Source organism: Mycteria americana, chromosome 14 (assembly GCF_035582795.1).
Source record: "Mycteria americana isolate JAX WOST 10 ecotype Jacksonville Zoo and Gardens chromosome 14, USCA_MyAme_1.0, whole genome shotgun sequence".
NCBI classification, from domain to species: Eukaryota; Metazoa; Chordata; class Aves; order Ciconiiformes; family Ciconiidae; genus Mycteria; species Mycteria americana.
In genome coordinates this window covers 10,753,058-10,770,039 of record NC_134378.1, presented here as the reverse complement: position 1 = coordinate 10,770,039, position 16,982 = coordinate 10,753,058, and the positions used below count along the sequence as shown (strand labels likewise).

Genomic DNA, 16,982 nt, shown 5'->3' with positions numbered 1-16,982 from the left:
TCACTGGTGGGTTCTGCAAACACTGTATACACAACCTAGGACACTACAGGTACTATCTTGAGAGTTTGGAGCTCTTGAATATTGTTAGCAACTACTTGGGGATGGTATTTCTGCTTAATATCCTGTGTGTGTACTAGGTGTGGTGCAACTGGCTTAACTTTATGCAATGATATATAAGTATTAAAAAAAAAAAAAGAGGTGCTCTAAAAAAGCTAAGTTCAGCCTCCCCTCAGACTTTTATTTGAGAATTGGAACTTGTATTTATGGATGAGCTACCCTGCCTATGATCGATATTATACCTGAATATAGATGTGCCCAGACAAAATAGATAGTATCCAGAAGATAGTTTTTATTTGTGGTCTCAATGAGGAAAAAGTGATGTTAACCAGTTCATTTTATTTATGTTCATTAAATAGAACTGGAACAACTATTCTGAAAAAGCAAAACTTTTAGACTGAAATAAAAAGAGGTGTTTAAATAACTTGTGGTTTCCAATAAGCAATCAGCAGTATAAAATCTATTTCATTGTCAATGCCAAAGAGCAACAACCTGTTCTGAGGTGTAAACATACCAAGAGAAAAGAATGTTTCATGTAAAATGACTCTTAATATCCTGAAACTTCTTGAAACATGAGGAAAACGGGTTTTTTTTGTTTGTTTGTTTTTGTTTTTTTTTAAGTGGAATTGAGTGGTGCATGAAAGTTTCTCAAGTCAGATAGACACAGTAATAATTAAGGTAGTCAATTCGCAGCAGCTGGCTCTCTGGGTTTTTGAGTGTGGGTTTCTTGTTCTTTGCTGGCACTGGATTATGTAGGACTTGAAACCCTGTGGAACCTTAGTAGGATAGTGAAAGAAACTGGGCATCTGTTAAACAGTGATAGCTTTGCTACTGGCCCTGAATTTAAGGATCTGCTAACAGTTTGTTGAAGTAGGTATGTCTGAGTACGTATCTTACAGAAAAGTAACAAAGTATCATATACTTAGCTGTAACTCTTCTAGTTTTCTCACTTCTGTTTTTAAGAAAGTGTTGCAGCAACTAGGTTAACTTCTGTAATTGTTCCAGCTTGCTTTTTACAGTTTAAGAATAGTTTTGCTAGCGCAGAATTAGCGAGGTATAGTTGTTTTTCCTGATACTAGCTGTGCAACTTTTATTCCCAGTGCTCTGTGGTGTTTAAAGTGGGAAATTCAATGGTTAGACTTTGCTATTCTCTGAAAGGTGTGTCTAGAGTTTTTATTACATATTCATGGAAATTTTGAAATGCAGGAAGTAGAAATGCAATAAAATTACTACTGATAGGTCATTTCCCAAAGAAATCTTTGAGACGGTAATATGTTGTCTTTGGTTGTGTAACTTAATAAAAATAAATTAAACTTCTCTACAGGCACTTAATTAAAATTTTCTGTTTTAATAATCCATTTATATGCAACAGCTTTTTGGTGTGGTTCTTAGGTTGTGTGGCAAGTGCAATGAAAACAAGATGTTCTCATCTGTCCAGTTCAATCTTTATTTATACATGTTTTGTGGTGTTTATAAATATAATGGGTATCGCTGCAAACCGGTTGAAATATTTGACTAAAGGCCATATAGCCAAACATGACTCAGTTGTGAACTAAAGTTTGCTAAATGCTCAGGCTCTGGACTGTTGGAAGAATAAAGTACAATAGATGGCATCCGGCAGTTGAGAAGAATTTGCCCCTTCTGGACAGACCACTCTAGGAAATGTCCAGGTGTGCTGAGCAAGGCAGGTTTGCCCTGGCCTGCTCATTCACCTCAAGGCAGTTGCAGCAACCACTGGAACATGTGGGCCCTGGACTCTGGTGTGAGATGCACGTTGACATTTACAAGTGGATAGGGGAGTCAGAAGTCAAGATTTCTTGACTCACTTTATTGTGAGGAGGGATAGTAATTCTTTATTTTCAACCTTGAGTTAATCTGTAGCAAATTGATCTCTTTTCAGCTATTGGAAAGATTTCCGGTTTTGTTCTGTTCCTTTACTCAATATCTCTGACTGATACTGGTGTTTCGTGTGTGTTCTTTTGTCTTCTGAAAGTGAAAGACAACAGAAGAAACCCTAGGTACTGTATTTTTTTGTTGAGCTAATATACAGACCTTCAGCCATGGATAGTCAGTGCTCATCAAAACTGCAGGTTGTCCACTTTCCCAAGGAAGCAATAGTACAGACTTAAGGCAACTCTTGACAGTTTTGCTGCTCCCTACAGGGTTTTGAATAACAGGAGTGTAATTAATCAGCATTTTTGGTCCTTAAATCCAAGGCATAATATTATCTTCACTAGGAAGAAAGGTTTTGTTAATAATGGATAAAATCCTAGTGTGGATATTTGGTTTGTAGTTTTAGCATGTGTTAGCAAGTCTAACCAGTGAGACCGTAAAATCATGCCTACTTGTAAAAGCCGTATATCTAATCAGAGTGAAGTGTGTAATCACCAGATACAAAAATAAAACTAGAGCTTTGTAGCTCACCTTCTGACTCTAGTAGTATTATCTTTTTTTCTTCTCGGTGTAAATATAATTCTGTCTAGTTGCATCTGCAGTTTTCTTCAGAAATGCTACTTGTGGTTTTTCTTCAGTCTATAGGTACTATCTCCTGCATATGATGGTATATCCAAGAACAATAGTTGCCTGAACTGCAAATAGGCATTTCAGATTCCTAAAACAGGAATATCTTGCTCTGCTTTGCAATGCTGCCTAGAGGATGAGCTGTGGCCAGTTTTTTCAAAAGTGTTCAGAGCCTCCTATTAAAAACTGAGAGTTTGAAAAGTATTCAGCAGCTAACACAGGTTGGTGGAAGTATGTAAAGTGCTTTGAAGAGCCATGGAAGAAGTCTCCAAAGGGCTTGTTCAAACCTATTGATACCTAATAAAATTTGGATCCAAACTCCTGCTAAACTCCTCTCATGATCCATGTGTTAGTTATACGTTTGTATTTATACGTGCAGTTGTAAGGACAGGTTTAGTAATGTCTGCTTTGATGCGTTTAAATGAGATGATATTGAAACAGACCCATTTTCAAAGGGCTTACTAGAGAAAATGTTATTGATTGATTGAGGTGTATTTTTCACACATCAGTGACCAACCTAGGGCCTTCCCTGGATTTGATCTATGCCTGTTCCTTAAATTCTAATAAACCTTTAAGCATGTGGTTTTTACAAAATGTTTGTATTATCTTAGGTTAGGTTTGAGTAGAACTGTGTGTGGTGGTCCCTGTTACAAGGGTGTCTCTTCTACCCTCATCCCAGAATGCTGTGGAGGATAGGGTATTGAGTGTGGATTTCTGCTGTTTTCCATCTGTTTTCTCTCTGCAGTGACTTAATTCTTGTTGCTTCTATTGTGTATATGTTGTAATGCTACAAAGTGGGAAGCGTAATAAAGCGTAATCGGCTTTTTCTGTATTTGTAGACACTAGCAAGGAAATAGTTGATGACAAATCTCAGCAATTCAGTACGTGGGACTTTAGGCACTCTGGCATTTGGCTCAGTCTTTGTACCCCAGAAATGCCTCTGGGCTTTTTGTAGGATGATTCTTATACCTATTACTGCAGATCGCTTACCTGTAGCTCTGAACATAAATGCATTAAACTCTTAAGTTTGTTTAATTTTAACTCACCTGGATATTCATTATTGGCGTTCAGGAGTCTTTCAAAGTTGCTGTTCATTTTTGGTTTGCAAATAAATTATTCTCAGGCAGATAGTCACCATTTATGCACATGAGCCTTGCCGCAGCATGTTATCCAGTTGTGTAAAAAATACCTCTTAAAACTAGAGTAGAAATAGAATAAAAAAGCAAGTTGAAACATGAAGTAAAACATGCTAACCAGCATCCTTTGATATGTTTTTCCTTATGTTTTGTAAAAGGGAAAGCTTTTTGAATACTTCAAGCTTTTGTTATAGTTTCTCCACCTGCCTATAGGGGGTGAGTGAAAGCCAGAAAGTCAAAACTGAATGGGGAAGGTAGAAAGGCAAAAGCAAAGGCAGCAATAGAAGCAATTCAGAAGTGTCCCGCCGTAGACTGAACCTGCCTATTGCAAAAGATTTTTGAGTCATTATGCAGAGGGGAAGTGTTAATCATGGCAGTGATAAAACTGAAAATGGGGATAAAGGGCGTAGTTAGAAGAGAGACTTTGGCTGCGGAAAATCCATGTTTTATTGATATCAACCTGATAGCCAGTGGCTTGTTCCCTCTTACACTCTCTACCCTACCCCTCAAGATCCCTCCATTCATGTTTAACTTAGTATATGATGAGTCTTTGGCCCAGTCCTGAAACAACTTGGGTTTAATAAAAGCTAGAAGCTTCTTGGTGTTAGATTTGACCATTGTCTAGACCTGGATTAGAGGACTAGACAATGAAGACACTAAGCTCTGGAGATACGGAAAAAAATGGAAGACCAGCAACTGGCAACAATAATTTTATTCTATATTGGCATTCTGATGGGTTTTTTACACATCTTCATTAGGCTCCAGGATCTTGTTGTCTGTGTGATGGTGGAAAAGGAGCTGCTAACTTTTCAAATTAAAACCAAAGAGTATTCTCAGGGCAAGGCTGTAGTGCAGTGAGTGAATAAAGAGCTTGAGATGTTGGATCTATTACTCCTAGCAATGTGTTGTCATGTTTCCTTTCCCAGGTGGTTATCTTGCCTGGGCTTGACTGTTCTTTGTTGGTAAAGGTATCCAAGATAGTTGAAGGCATCATATCAAACCTTGGGTCTATAGATAGTTGCCTTTTGGCTTCAGCTGGTTGAAGGTCCTGTCCCATGAACCTCCCATGGCTGTTAGACATAGTGGTTCTGCCAGCAGGTGGCCTTATGGGAGTGTTATCTGCAAACTTGTTTGGGCCACTGAACTGTAAAAACAGTTCGAGTGCTGGTGGCTGATTTTGACTGAAACGGTTTAAGATTTAATGGCTTAAGACCACCTTTTTCTGTCTACTAGCACTGCTGGTCAGAAAAGGCTGGAGAAAGTAACCTCAGCTGCATAGATAGCCCCATCTTTACCTGCTACAACGACTTGTCATGGAAATCGCTGTAGCCTGAACTATTACAGGGTTGTGTTTGAATTGTTACCCTTTCTTTGGCTGAAATGAAACAAAATGTTTCCATTTTTTTCCCAAAATAAAAGCAGGGCAGAGGTGGAAGTTGAGATTAATTTTAAAACCCTACTTTGCCCATACTGTCTTCTGCTATAAGAGCTATAGAGCATATTGTATTTTGAGGCATATTAATTCATGTAATGTGAGTAACTGGCCAGCTGTCTTTTATGAAGTAATTTCTGAAAGTTTGAAGTTTGAGTCAAATTTTGAATGCATTCTTTTTATTAGATGTTCATGTGCTTGGAATCGTGCCTCATCTCAGAATGATTCCTCTTCAATTTATATGGTCTTGTATTAGTTTGGTAGACATTTCCTTTATCCAAAAATTTGATCAAGCAGAGTCCTGAACTCCACAATACTATAATTTGACAGCCCAAAGAATGCTGGCCATTAATTGCTGCTAGCAGACCTTAACTCTTATAGACTTAGAAATTTAAATCAGTTGTGATTAACTATATTATAACCCTTTTTAATCTTGTGGAATTTAAACCTTCCCTTTTGGGTATAATCAATAAAACACATTTTTTGTTGCATGCAATTTGAAATTGGAAGCATTTCCTTTTTAACTGTAATAGTTGGCCTCTTGGATGATTTAAATACTAAACTCCTGTTCAAGAAACAGTATCATTAGTTTATTTCAAACTTTGAGATGATCTAATTGTGCCAGCCCAAAATTGTCACAGAGATTGTAAATCCGTGAATGATAGTAAAAGCTTTGAGTACTTAATACAAAGATTTGTACTGACGCTTACTGTGTACCAGAACTATGAAAGCTAATTCCAAGCTGTCTAGTCTTAAGGGGAAAAAAAAAAGTCTATTGCTCAACAGCCTTTAGAGAACAAACAAGTAAAGTTTTACTGTGCCTCTGAACACTGGTTTCACAGGTTCGAGGAAAGGTTACTTTGGCTTGCTGCATTTACTTGTTATGAATTCAGTAATTTATGTATTTGAAATATGGTTTCAGCAGCTTTATGTAACTGGACAAGAGTAGGTTTAGAATAGATAGTAGGCAAAGTATTGCTTTTATATAGCAATCTTAATACAGAAGCCCAGCCAATGGAATACAGATATGTTCAAGACCATACTATTTCAACTGTGGTGGGTAGAAAGGTGACCAGTGTGTCTCCTAGCTGTTCCTCATTGAGTATTTATTAAAAGTATGCCTTCTGTGTTCAAGAGCATTCAATAGTTCTCTAGCCCTAATGTTTTCATTATTTGGGAGACAGTACCTTCCTTTTCTTTCAAAAAGTCTGACTATTTTCTCTCTTCTCCAGGTGCTGGAGTTCTTTGTGGCACTGAATTCGTCCTTGAGTGTATTTTGCCCAATGCAACTATTTGAAATGTTTGTACAAAAAAACTAAGTGCAACTGACTGTTTCTACCAGCTTGAAAAATCAGAAGAAATAGTTTGAAAAAACCTCATTCCACCGCTGAGGGAACCGATGGATACACTTTCAGTGATGTGTGAACACAGATAAAAATGAAAAAGAAATAATTTTTTGCTTGTGGAAAAAATCTTTTTCGTGGCAGAGGTCTTTTAGCTTAGCAGACTTGTAAGCACATGTTGGAGAACTTTACAAGTGTCCTTATTGTGATCAGTGAGCATCCCCAAAGAACTGAAACCTTACATTAAAACACGTAATAGGGAACAGAACGTAGGAAACATGCCAACTCAGCCTCTCTTGGCATACATGGATGGACCGGATGGAATAGCCAGTACCGTTGGTGCACAGATGGAGAATAACGATGCCTCAATGACAATAAAAGGAACAAACACAATTTCTTACAAAAGCTTGCAAGAAAAGTTTCTCATGCAAGCTGAGGGATGCATGCCTCTGGACTGCATGTTTTGTGACGAGACTTTTAAACATCCTGAAGAACTTGGTAAGCATGTTTTAACTCAGCATAGGCCCACTCTTTGTGAACCAGCTGTCCTGCGTGTTGAAGCAGAGTATCTTAGTCCTCTAGATAAATCTCAAGTAAGAACAAATTTGCCTTCACCAAACAATGAAAAGGACAGTGAAGAACTTAGTTGTGAAGTTTGTGGACAAACATTTGATGAGGCTTTTGATGTAGAGGCACACATGAAAAAGCATAAAGATTCTTTCACTTATTGGTGTAATGTATGTGGAAGAAGATTTAAAGAGCCGTGGTTCCTCAAAAATCACATGAGAACGCATACTGGAAAGCCTGGTTCTAGAAACAAGCACCAACAAGGTTCTGAAAGCCCCATAACAATAAATGAGGTGGTGCAGGAGCATGTAACTGAAAATGTAACGTCACCTTACAGAATTTGTATGGTTTGTGGTTTCCTATTTCTCAATAAAGAGACTCTAATTGAGCACAGTAAAGTGCACACCAAAGAATCAGTACCCAATGGTGAAAGCCCCCAAGTGACTGGTGAACCTAATGCAGAAGAAACATCTCAAAGAGAGGAATTTTTGCGATTCTTGAACTTAAGACCAAACTTGGTTCCAGAAAATGACAAATCACAAAAACCTGTGAAATGGATAGCTGAACTAGATCCTTTCAACACATATCAAGCATGGCAGCTGGCTACCAAAGGTAAAGTTGCAGTTGGCCACGGCCAAATTAAAGAACCAGGGCAAGAAGGAAGTACAGACAATGATGATTCATCTTCTGATAAAGAAGAACTCGGTGAAATTTGGAATGCAAATAAAAGTAGCCAGACTGAAACTACAGGGAAGTCAAAAGTAAATAAAAACAGCAGTTATACAGGGAATGGTAACTTATCCCAAGACAAATTGAAACATCCTGGTGGTGAAGTGCCTTCTATGGAGATGGATTCTAAATTGTCCCAGAACAAAGAGAAACCAACACACTGTTCAGAGTGTGGTAAAGCCTTCAGAACATACCACCAGCTAGTCCTTCATTCCAGAGTACATAAGAGAGACAGGCGGACCGATGGAGAGACTTCAGCTGCTTCGAGGACGTGCTGTGGTGATATAATTGCAAGTCTGGATGAAAATGGAGCAGGAGAACGAATAGAGGGAGGCTCTGAAGATGGATCTGAAGATGGGCTTCCGGAAACACTTAATTTAGGTGAGTAGCATTTTGAGCACATAAGTTTGACATAGCTGTTACTGTAGTGTTGAGAGCCAAAGAATGCATGTTGCCTTTCTCAGTTATCTTTTCAAAACTTGGCCAGAGATATGAAATGTTATGGGGAGGGAAGGGGAAAAGGGAAAAAATGAAAAGGAAAGAAAGGCTCTGACACCACCATTTTGACATCTTTGAAGTTGTGTTGGGCCTTCTTGCAGTTATGATTTGGGTTACTGGAATCATTGAAATACTTTTAATAACAGTCAGTCTAGGAAAAGTCACTGTTTATTTACCCCTCCCTCTCTCCCTTTGTCCCCCTCTCCCCCTCTGCCCTGAAATAGCAAGATTCTTAGTTTTACTGGATGCTTTTGAGTGTTGCATATCCCTTCTTGTCCAGCACATGTTTTTACAAATAGTATTTCTGAAGAAATCATGGCAGTTTCACTTTTTTCCCTGCATCTTGTAAGAAAGGGCAGAAAATGCCCAGGGCTCAATACCAGCAGTTGTTAAGATCCTGAGGAGTAAAGAATAATTCCAAACTTTTTCTATCAAACTGCGGGTTGTATGTTTCTTTTCAACAGTATGTAACTTGAAAGCCTAAATGTCAGAACCAGCAATTTTAAATTAGTTGCGTAAGGACATGCATCCAGGGTATTAATATGTGGACATCATATATGTAAGAGAGGTATATATTTAACTCCTTTTCCTTGAAGGGTTGCTAACAGTTCTCTTTGACAGAGTAGATGGGTTCGATCTGTATGTTACCCAGGATTAATTCTGCATCTCGCTGTGTCTTAGAAAAACAAGTGATACTGAATGATTCCTTAATTAAAAAAGATTGCATGTCTGGGGACAAAAAGGAATAGTGAAAAGTCTTCTAGCTACTCTAGCACTCTTGTGTGTGACATGCTTCAAGCCTGCATTTAAAGAACAGACACTTGCATAATCTCAAGAAAAGACACAACGTACAGAATGTCCTGGCACACACGACTGACTTTTCCATTTCTGGTAATGTGCAGCCCTTTATTTTGCCTCCAGTAACAAAGGAATGGAATTATTACCTAACATTAACTTGCTTGTTTTGTTTCTCAGTGTCTTACCCTAAACTACAACAGCTTTCATTGTGAGATGCTGAGTCATGCTTATTGAGACATTATCTGTTTAAAACAGCTATGGCTTGTCTTAGCCATAGTTTAGCCATACTTAGCATTTCCAGTATAGAAGCTTTCCAACACGTAGGAACTTCCGAGAACCTTTTTAAGCTATCTATTATGTATCTAACACCTTAGTAAAGCAAAACGTCGTCTTCCTTCTCTTCCCGCTGTAGCTTTCTAGTCAGCTTTGACTTGGATGTTTTACTTAAGTTGTCTTGATGTTTTTTCAATTCAACCTGCCAAAGAAATCATGTTCATTTGAATGGTGTATTGTGTGTAAGCTTTCTCCCCTTCCTTGTTAGACATTATGCTGTACTTGCCGCCCTCCAGTGGTAACTACTGCTGCTTACACTTGAGTGGAACCAGTTTTTAATCTGTGAATTTGTTCCTTGAATACACGTTTCACAGAATAGGAACCTCTGTCACTTTCCTACTCCCATATTTGTCAAAGCGTAAGTGTTAATGCTTCTAGTGAAAGAAGATTACTCGTTAAATCTAACAATGATGTTATACAGGCATGACGCTCCAATGATTAGCACAGAAATAATAATAATATTATTACAATTAATAAGAAAATCCATCTTCCTCCCCACCTTCATTCCCCAAAACACCTTCCTGTGTTTTGCCATGGTGTGCAGAGCAGGTTTACGATCTGAATCATCATGCTCACACTTACTAATTCAAGCACTCCCTTTAAGAAAAGAATACAGTTTATAACATGTATGAATTTTTGAGATGGGCCATTCACCATCAAGTTCCTGTAGGTCAGTAAAAAAAACTTTTTTTTTTTTTTTTTTTACTTCTTTGAAACCTAGTTTCACGTCTTGTTTGTTCTCTGGGGCTTCTTTGTTACAGTCGCTAACCACAGTGTTACTTGACACAGAAACCTTTTTAACTCTTTTGCTCTTTGATTGCTAAGTGTGCAGCAGTACTGAACAGAAGATGCTCATAGACTGTAGGAGTTGACAACAGTTCATCATTCTGTGTTTTTCCTTAAAAAAGACAGTTAACAGTTACTTATAGTTTTAAATGAGACTCCAAATTTGCATTTGCTCTTTATAATATAGCTATATTTTCTCCCAAAGATAAAAATGAAGATGGTTTGGAAAGAGCAAAAGTTAAAAACCTTGGAGCCTCCAGAGAATGCAGCTATTGTGGAAAGTATTTTCGCTCAAATTATTACCTCAATATTCATCTCAGAACTCATACAGGTAAATGGGCTTCACCGTTGTGGGAGGGGAAGGAAGTCTACTGAATCCAGTTGGATGGAATGTTTAGTTTTGCTTAAGAAAAACAGAAGTTGCCTTCAAAATTATTGATATTAAGAACAAAGTTTTCTCTAATGCTAAAAAAAAAATCCAATTGAAATTTATTAGAAGAAATTAATTATTTACATAAGTCTAAGTATTTTTGAATAGGGCTAATTACATTATATATTAAAACTTTAATTCTTTCTACTTTTAGCAGTCCAGCAAAAAGTTGGTGGTTTTTGTTTTGTTTTTTTTTGGGGTCGTGTGTGTGGGGTTTTTTTTGTTTTGTTTTGTGGGTTTTTTTTTTTAAAGCCTATTTCCCAAATACTAAGTTGATTGCCTGCCAGTTGCTGCTACCTGGGAAAAAAGTTGTGTCTATTTTTCAGTTCAACTTTGTTTTCCATAGCCAGACAAACTCTTTCTACTTCTGTTAATGTATGTCCCTGTTTCTTTTGAAACAGCGCTATTTATAGATGAACTGTAACATTTGTGTTGTTGAATAGCACACTTGTGGTATGATCAAGGGCTACAAATTGTTGGAGTTGACCCACAGCTATACTTCTTGCTTATCTCTGCCAAACATATTGTCAGCTACCATCTCCATACATAGCCAACGTGTGGAAAATATCTTCATTGTAGCCAGAAGATGTCACTGTAGTTAGTAAAAGCAGTAAGATGTAGTTGTTTAAATGATTTAAATGAGTTGGAGAATTATGAGTATGTGGAAGGGGAAAGAAAAATCTATTTTACTGTTTTGCGGTCTACATTATTCTCTTGTCTTTAGTTGTATTCAAGAGTTCAAATCAAATTGTATCAAACTTATTTACTGATAAAACTGTGTTTCAGGTGAAAAACCGTACAAATGTGAATTCTGTGAGTACGCAGCAGCACAGAAAACTTCACTGAGGTATCATTTAGAGAGGCATCACAAGGACAAGCAAGCTGATAGTGCAGCAGACGTGAAAAGTGACAGCAAAGTTTCATTACAGAGTCAGGAGACGGAGCTCTTGCTGGCTGCTGATGGTGCTCAAGAAACCAAAAATTTGAAGAGGCTTTTTGATTGTGCCAAAGATGCTGAGGGCTGCCTACCTACCAAGCAGCAAAAGGAAGTTCTGTCCTTGAACAATGCAATAGGCAGCACAGTCCTTTTAAAAATGAAAAATAATTCTAGGGAATTGAACAAAGGTTCCATTTGTAACAGTTCAAATAAAATGCATGAGAATCTGTCCACTCCTTACCCGGAAAAACTAAAGGCTGAGAAGGAAACAAAGGAAGCTCAGCCCAATGTTCCTCATAAAAGAGAGAGAGAGGCTTCTGTGGCATCAGAGGGAGATGACGTCCAGTATGTTTGTGCTTTAAAGGATGGAAAAAATGTGAATGATGTGCGAGAGTGCACTGAAAACTACAAACACAAACCTATGGTGGACTCTCAAGAAAAGCCCTTGAACTTATCTGTTGGGACTTCACAAGAATGTTCAGTGGTTTCGACTAGAGGCCTACTAGCACCCAGCACCTGTCCATTTTGTACTTACAGAACATTTTATCCGGAAGTCCTAATGATGCACCAGAGGCTGATGCACAAATACAATCCTGACACCGTTAACAAAAATGGCTGTAGAAGCAAGGCTCTAGCTAAAGCCAGACGCACTGGATGCCCTCCAGCTCTGCTTGGTAAAGATGTGCTTCCTCTGTCTTTTAATTCTAACAAAAGTAAGGCTTCCCCATCTACACAGCAAAAACTGTTGCAAACGGGGAAAGCTAAACAATGTCACCCTCCACAGAACAAAGTCCCTCTCTTTTCAGTGACTGACTCAAGCAGCACAGCCCCAAGTAACCTCAAGTTTCATAAACAGCAAAGTAATATTGGAGCTCAGGCAAATAACTATAGACAACCTCAGCAAGAAATGCACTCCAGTTCCAGTATCTCTCCAGTATTGGACAGAGTAAAAAGATCTGAATCTAAAGTAAAAGCTCTAAGTGTCCCAGTGTCTCAATCTGCTCTAGTAAGCAGCAGTATGAATGGGGCTCTCGACTCTCACCTAAATGAATCTGCCTGGTCTTGTCATCGAGGAAGAGACTATCTTTGTAGTAAGTCTGTGAGCAATGTAAATCTAGACTATGGTGAAACATCTTCTAAACGAATGAAACCTAATCTGTTAGCTGTTGAACATATTGACTCTCCAATGGCTAATTACAGAAGATACGAAATGAGCAGATTTCGTGTTGCAAACAGATATGCAAATCTGCTACCTCAGGAATGTTCTCGCACCAAACCTGCATCCTCTGTTTTGCCAACCAAACAAGGGCTTCTGAATTCAGATGATGTTGATCCTCCTAATGTATTGACTGTTCTCAAACCTTATGAGCCATATAGCTCTGGATCACTTTACAGTTCTTGTGGATCTAGCAATGGCCAAGTAACCAGCTCTACAGTAGAAGGTACTGTATCTCCTTCCTAGTTAAATGTCTTATACCATTACAAAGGAAGGTGAATGAAATATAAGTGCGTACCTGCCTTGAAACAGAAAATAAAGCTGTACTTAGCATTTCCGTCAATGCTGGGATTTTAAGCATATTTTTTAGCGTAAAATCCCATCAATGCTGGGATTTTAAATTTAAAATCCAGGTTCAGCAAACTCCTGGTTTAGGGAATTAGGCATGGAAGGTCTGAATTTTGAAGACAGATTTAAAGTTCCTCAAGTTCCCTCCTCCCCCCTGCCATGGATCTCTGATAGCAAACATGCATTGTTTGCTCATCAGAGCACTCCAGACCTGCTAACTAGTCCAGGATATGGAATGAGCCTTTCTGCTTAACATGTAAGAAGTCTTGGACCATCTGGAATATTAATAAAACTCTTACCAAAAAATAAAAAAAGCTGTCATGTACAATTGTTCCTTTCAATTGCAGGAAAGGATGTATTACAAATCATAAAACTATGATTTAAATCTTATACCTCTGTTCTTCAATGGGTTTTTATAATGTTTAGTTTTTAGTAGGAACAGAATACTTTGTTAAATCAAGACAACATATTTCTGCTATTCTAATTAGGGTTTCTCGTTGCACTAAGTAGTAGTGCTATGTGGAAAATTCTGGGCCTAGCAGAGATAAGTGTTTTGTGATGTATTTGGAAAACTTTGGTACTTTTATGAAATACATGCTTTTTGTGTTTTGTTCTTAGTCAGCATTTTCAAAACTTAGCAGGAGGCCAAGATTAAAAGGTGCTAGGTGATATTTAAGCAGTTGTCTATTTGTAGAAGATGGTATTTATGACTTTGAGCTGAGGTCAGTATGGACTTAGCTATAAATATAGAACTTTGAATTTTGAAATGAAGATCCTATTATAAAAATGAATAGTGTGTGTGTGCTGTGTAGTCTTAAACTCTGTGAATACTCCCATTCTGTGGAAGCAGTAAGATCATTCTTCTGAAGTAGTCTGGGTTCATAACAACGAGGGTTATGTTACCTTAGGTCAGAGCAAACTGCAAAATACTAAATCTGCATTTAGTTATGTGGCAAAAAAATGTATTCGCTAATGCTGTTCTGGTTTTTGTTTGCTTGTTTTAAGGTTGTGGGCTTCATAAATATTCAGGCTTGCTAGTGGGTTATGGAAGCATGAAGGAAAGTGTTACAGTTCTGTTTCCAGTCTGGGTAGGGAGTGGATAAAGGAAAAGCCAGCATCACAGTTGACTCACTGAAGTGGTTGTGAAATGAAGTTAATGCCTAGTTTCATGAAGAGTGTTGTCTGTGTACCACGAACTGTACCATGAATTGCTATGAGGAATGTAAAACGGGCACTAGGTTATGCATAGAATGCAGAGGGACAGGCGGAAGGACAAATGTTGTTGCTGTCTTCTGATTCCTAGTGATCTGAGAGAATGAAATACATACAGGGTTTTTTCGGAGTACAGAAGTCATTCATGCAGTTGTGGAATTTACAGCACTTTGCAAGACTGAAATTAATGGCTGATACCAGCTAAGAGCTTCACGTGTGATCTCAACATTTGGTGGAGGACATGACTGTCCTTGAGGACTAAACTATGTTAATTTGCACTGACCAAGGATTTGTGCTTCATGACATTGCTATCTGTTGAGCAGATAGAACATTCAGGGTTTTGAGGGAATGCTCTTGATGTTGTATAAAACCCTATTAATTTTCTTGAAAACGGGAAGGGGAAAGTTAAGTCTTGCAGCTTCAACCAGCTAGACAAGAGTAGTCTGTACCCCAAGGACTAGATGGTGGGCAGTGGCTTGTTCCTTTCCAGCATTACTGTACATTGGGGATAGGGAAAGTCTCTTATTTTGCCTGTAGCCTTAGTGAGGTTAGCCTATTGAAGTAGCAGTTGATGCGATACCATTTTTAAACAATGACTTCATTGGAATCCACCTTGTTCTTCTTTTGAAAGCTCCACCTGTCTGCCAGAAAAATCTGTGGTAGGCTTTTCTTCCTCTTCTTCAGTACAAGCCTGGAAACAGTAGCCTGTAGTCAAGAATTTTCTACTGTTTCTTGTTATTTAGAGCTCTCAAAACTATGGCTGCAACTAATTTGATGGTATTGTTATCATGGAAATAAAGATTTCATTGTTTCTTACACAGTGCTGTCTTGGGGCAAGAAAAGCAACTTTTTATGGCTGGTACCTACATTGGAAAGACTTGTGAAACAAGACCCCCTCTGTGGGTTTTCTTAGCAACTTCAATGAAAGCCCCCTGCAATAAAATGTAGGCTTTTAAAGCTGATTTCCTAGTTTTCCAACCATTCTGCTCGGAAGTATCCAACCCAAACCTTGATAGTTGTTTGAGAGGGTGGAGAGTAGCAGACAAGCAAACTTCTCAGTATTAGAGTCTTAATGTGGGTGGAGACAGTGAAGATGAAAGTTTCTGCAAATTCTTTTTTTGTTAAAAAGCTGAAGTACAACTGTTTGTCTGAGTTGCAGCTCCTCAGAGATGCATTTTGTAAGATACCATATGCAAAGTACTGCAGGTATAGACCTGCAGGTTTCTGTATTCTTTTTATTGAACTCTGGTGATACTATAAAACATGATGTCAAAACCTTTTTTAAGGGCCTGTGTGCCTTGTGGCAACATTATTTAGGTCCTGTGAACATGTTATGTAGCATGTTAAATGCTGGATCAAGTTGTCATGAGAATATGTTCCACTTGGCAAACTTGATTAAAGCATGATGCCTTCCGTTATTGCTTGTAAGCTCTGCCATTCTGTGTTGCCCTGAAGAGACAGAAACATTCTGAAACCACTCAGTTTGTGTTATTTTCAAATTAGTTGCCTTTGCAATGGCAACATGCTATCAAGGATAACCTGTTGGCTGATTGATCTGGCAGAGGCTGCAAATTAAAGACAATTGCTCATGACACACTCCAATGGCTTCATAGATTCTGTTGAAATATTAATTTAGCTTTGCCATTTTAATTTAATTAAAGCTTGCTAGGTTTTTTCAATGCTGCATTTAAAGCTTTCATGGAATATGGATGGCAGTTGGGCTTTTTGTATCCTGTGGGAGTAATGATTCTTGACTTTTTTTCCTTAATTTTATGAAGTGTTTTTGACTGCTTGCTTAAGCTAATAAGACTTAATATGGAACAGGCATTGATTTCACATATATAAATCTGAATTAATGGTCTCAGATAAACATGAAATTACCTGTATACTAGACTGAAAATTGCTTAACAAAGGTCTTCAAGTAAATGTATATTAACACTCTTTAAAGTGTCACAATTGCCATATAATCTATGATGGCAATAATGTAGTATACCTGTTTTTCCTCTCAAATACTCATATTCGAAGATTCAATTTTCAAACATACAGAAACTGGATATGTAGGCATCATGCTATAGAATGTACTGCAGCACTTAAACCTTCTTAAAATGAAGCCTGCTGTATGATGAGTTAAGCAAAGATATTTCTTTCTTGCAAATGAGCAAAATCTGGAAAGATGGACATCACGTGTATACAGCTTAAAACAAAGTTGTTAAATTAGTATTTGTCATTCCTCTTGTATTTGCTCTGGGTACTGAAGTTCATATAATCTTTAATAGGACTAGGGATATCTTGTCTTGGGCCCTGCTGGTGAGATGATTTGTGGTACAGTCTGTGGTATTCTGGGATTCTGGATGTTAACGTAGACCTGCTCACAATTGAATGTCTGAACAGTTAGATTAGCAGGAAATAATTCTAACTCCTCTAAATTTATTTTTGTCAGGAAAGAGATCAGTGTCATACCAACACTTATCTAGCAGCGTGCTACAAAAGCGGAGTTACGAAAGTTTCATTGGTAATGCACACTTTCGACCAAGTGACAAGAAGACTTGATCATTTACTTCAAGAAACGGTAAACAAACCTTTTGAACTAATTGTTACTTAAATGTTGCATTATGTACTCAGAACATCAAAGGTTGCTGC

At 38.0% G+C, this 16,982-nt stretch overlaps 1 protein-coding gene across 3 annotated transcripts in view; it reads left to right on the top strand.

The window, feature by feature from the left end:
• Window positions 1-16,982, top strand: part of ZNF217 (zinc finger protein 217) — a 28,984-nt gene that overhangs the window by 8,602 nt on the left and 3,400 nt on the right. For all 3 annotated transcript variants that reach the window (XM_075517621.1, XM_075517623.1, XM_075517622.1), the window contains exons 2-5: window positions 6,378-8,165; window positions 10,405-10,530; window positions 11,416-13,008; window positions 16,783-16,911. In XM_075517621.1, the coding sequence (XP_075373736.1) occupies window positions 6,767-8,165; window positions 10,405-10,530; window positions 11,416-13,008; window positions 16,783-16,892 (3,228 nt within the window). In that variant the 5' untranslated portion in view covers window positions 6,378-6,766 and the 3' untranslated portion in view covers window positions 16,893-16,911. The remainder of the gene's footprint in view (window positions 1-6,377; window positions 8,166-10,404; window positions 10,531-11,415; window positions 13,009-16,782; window positions 16,912-16,982) is intronic.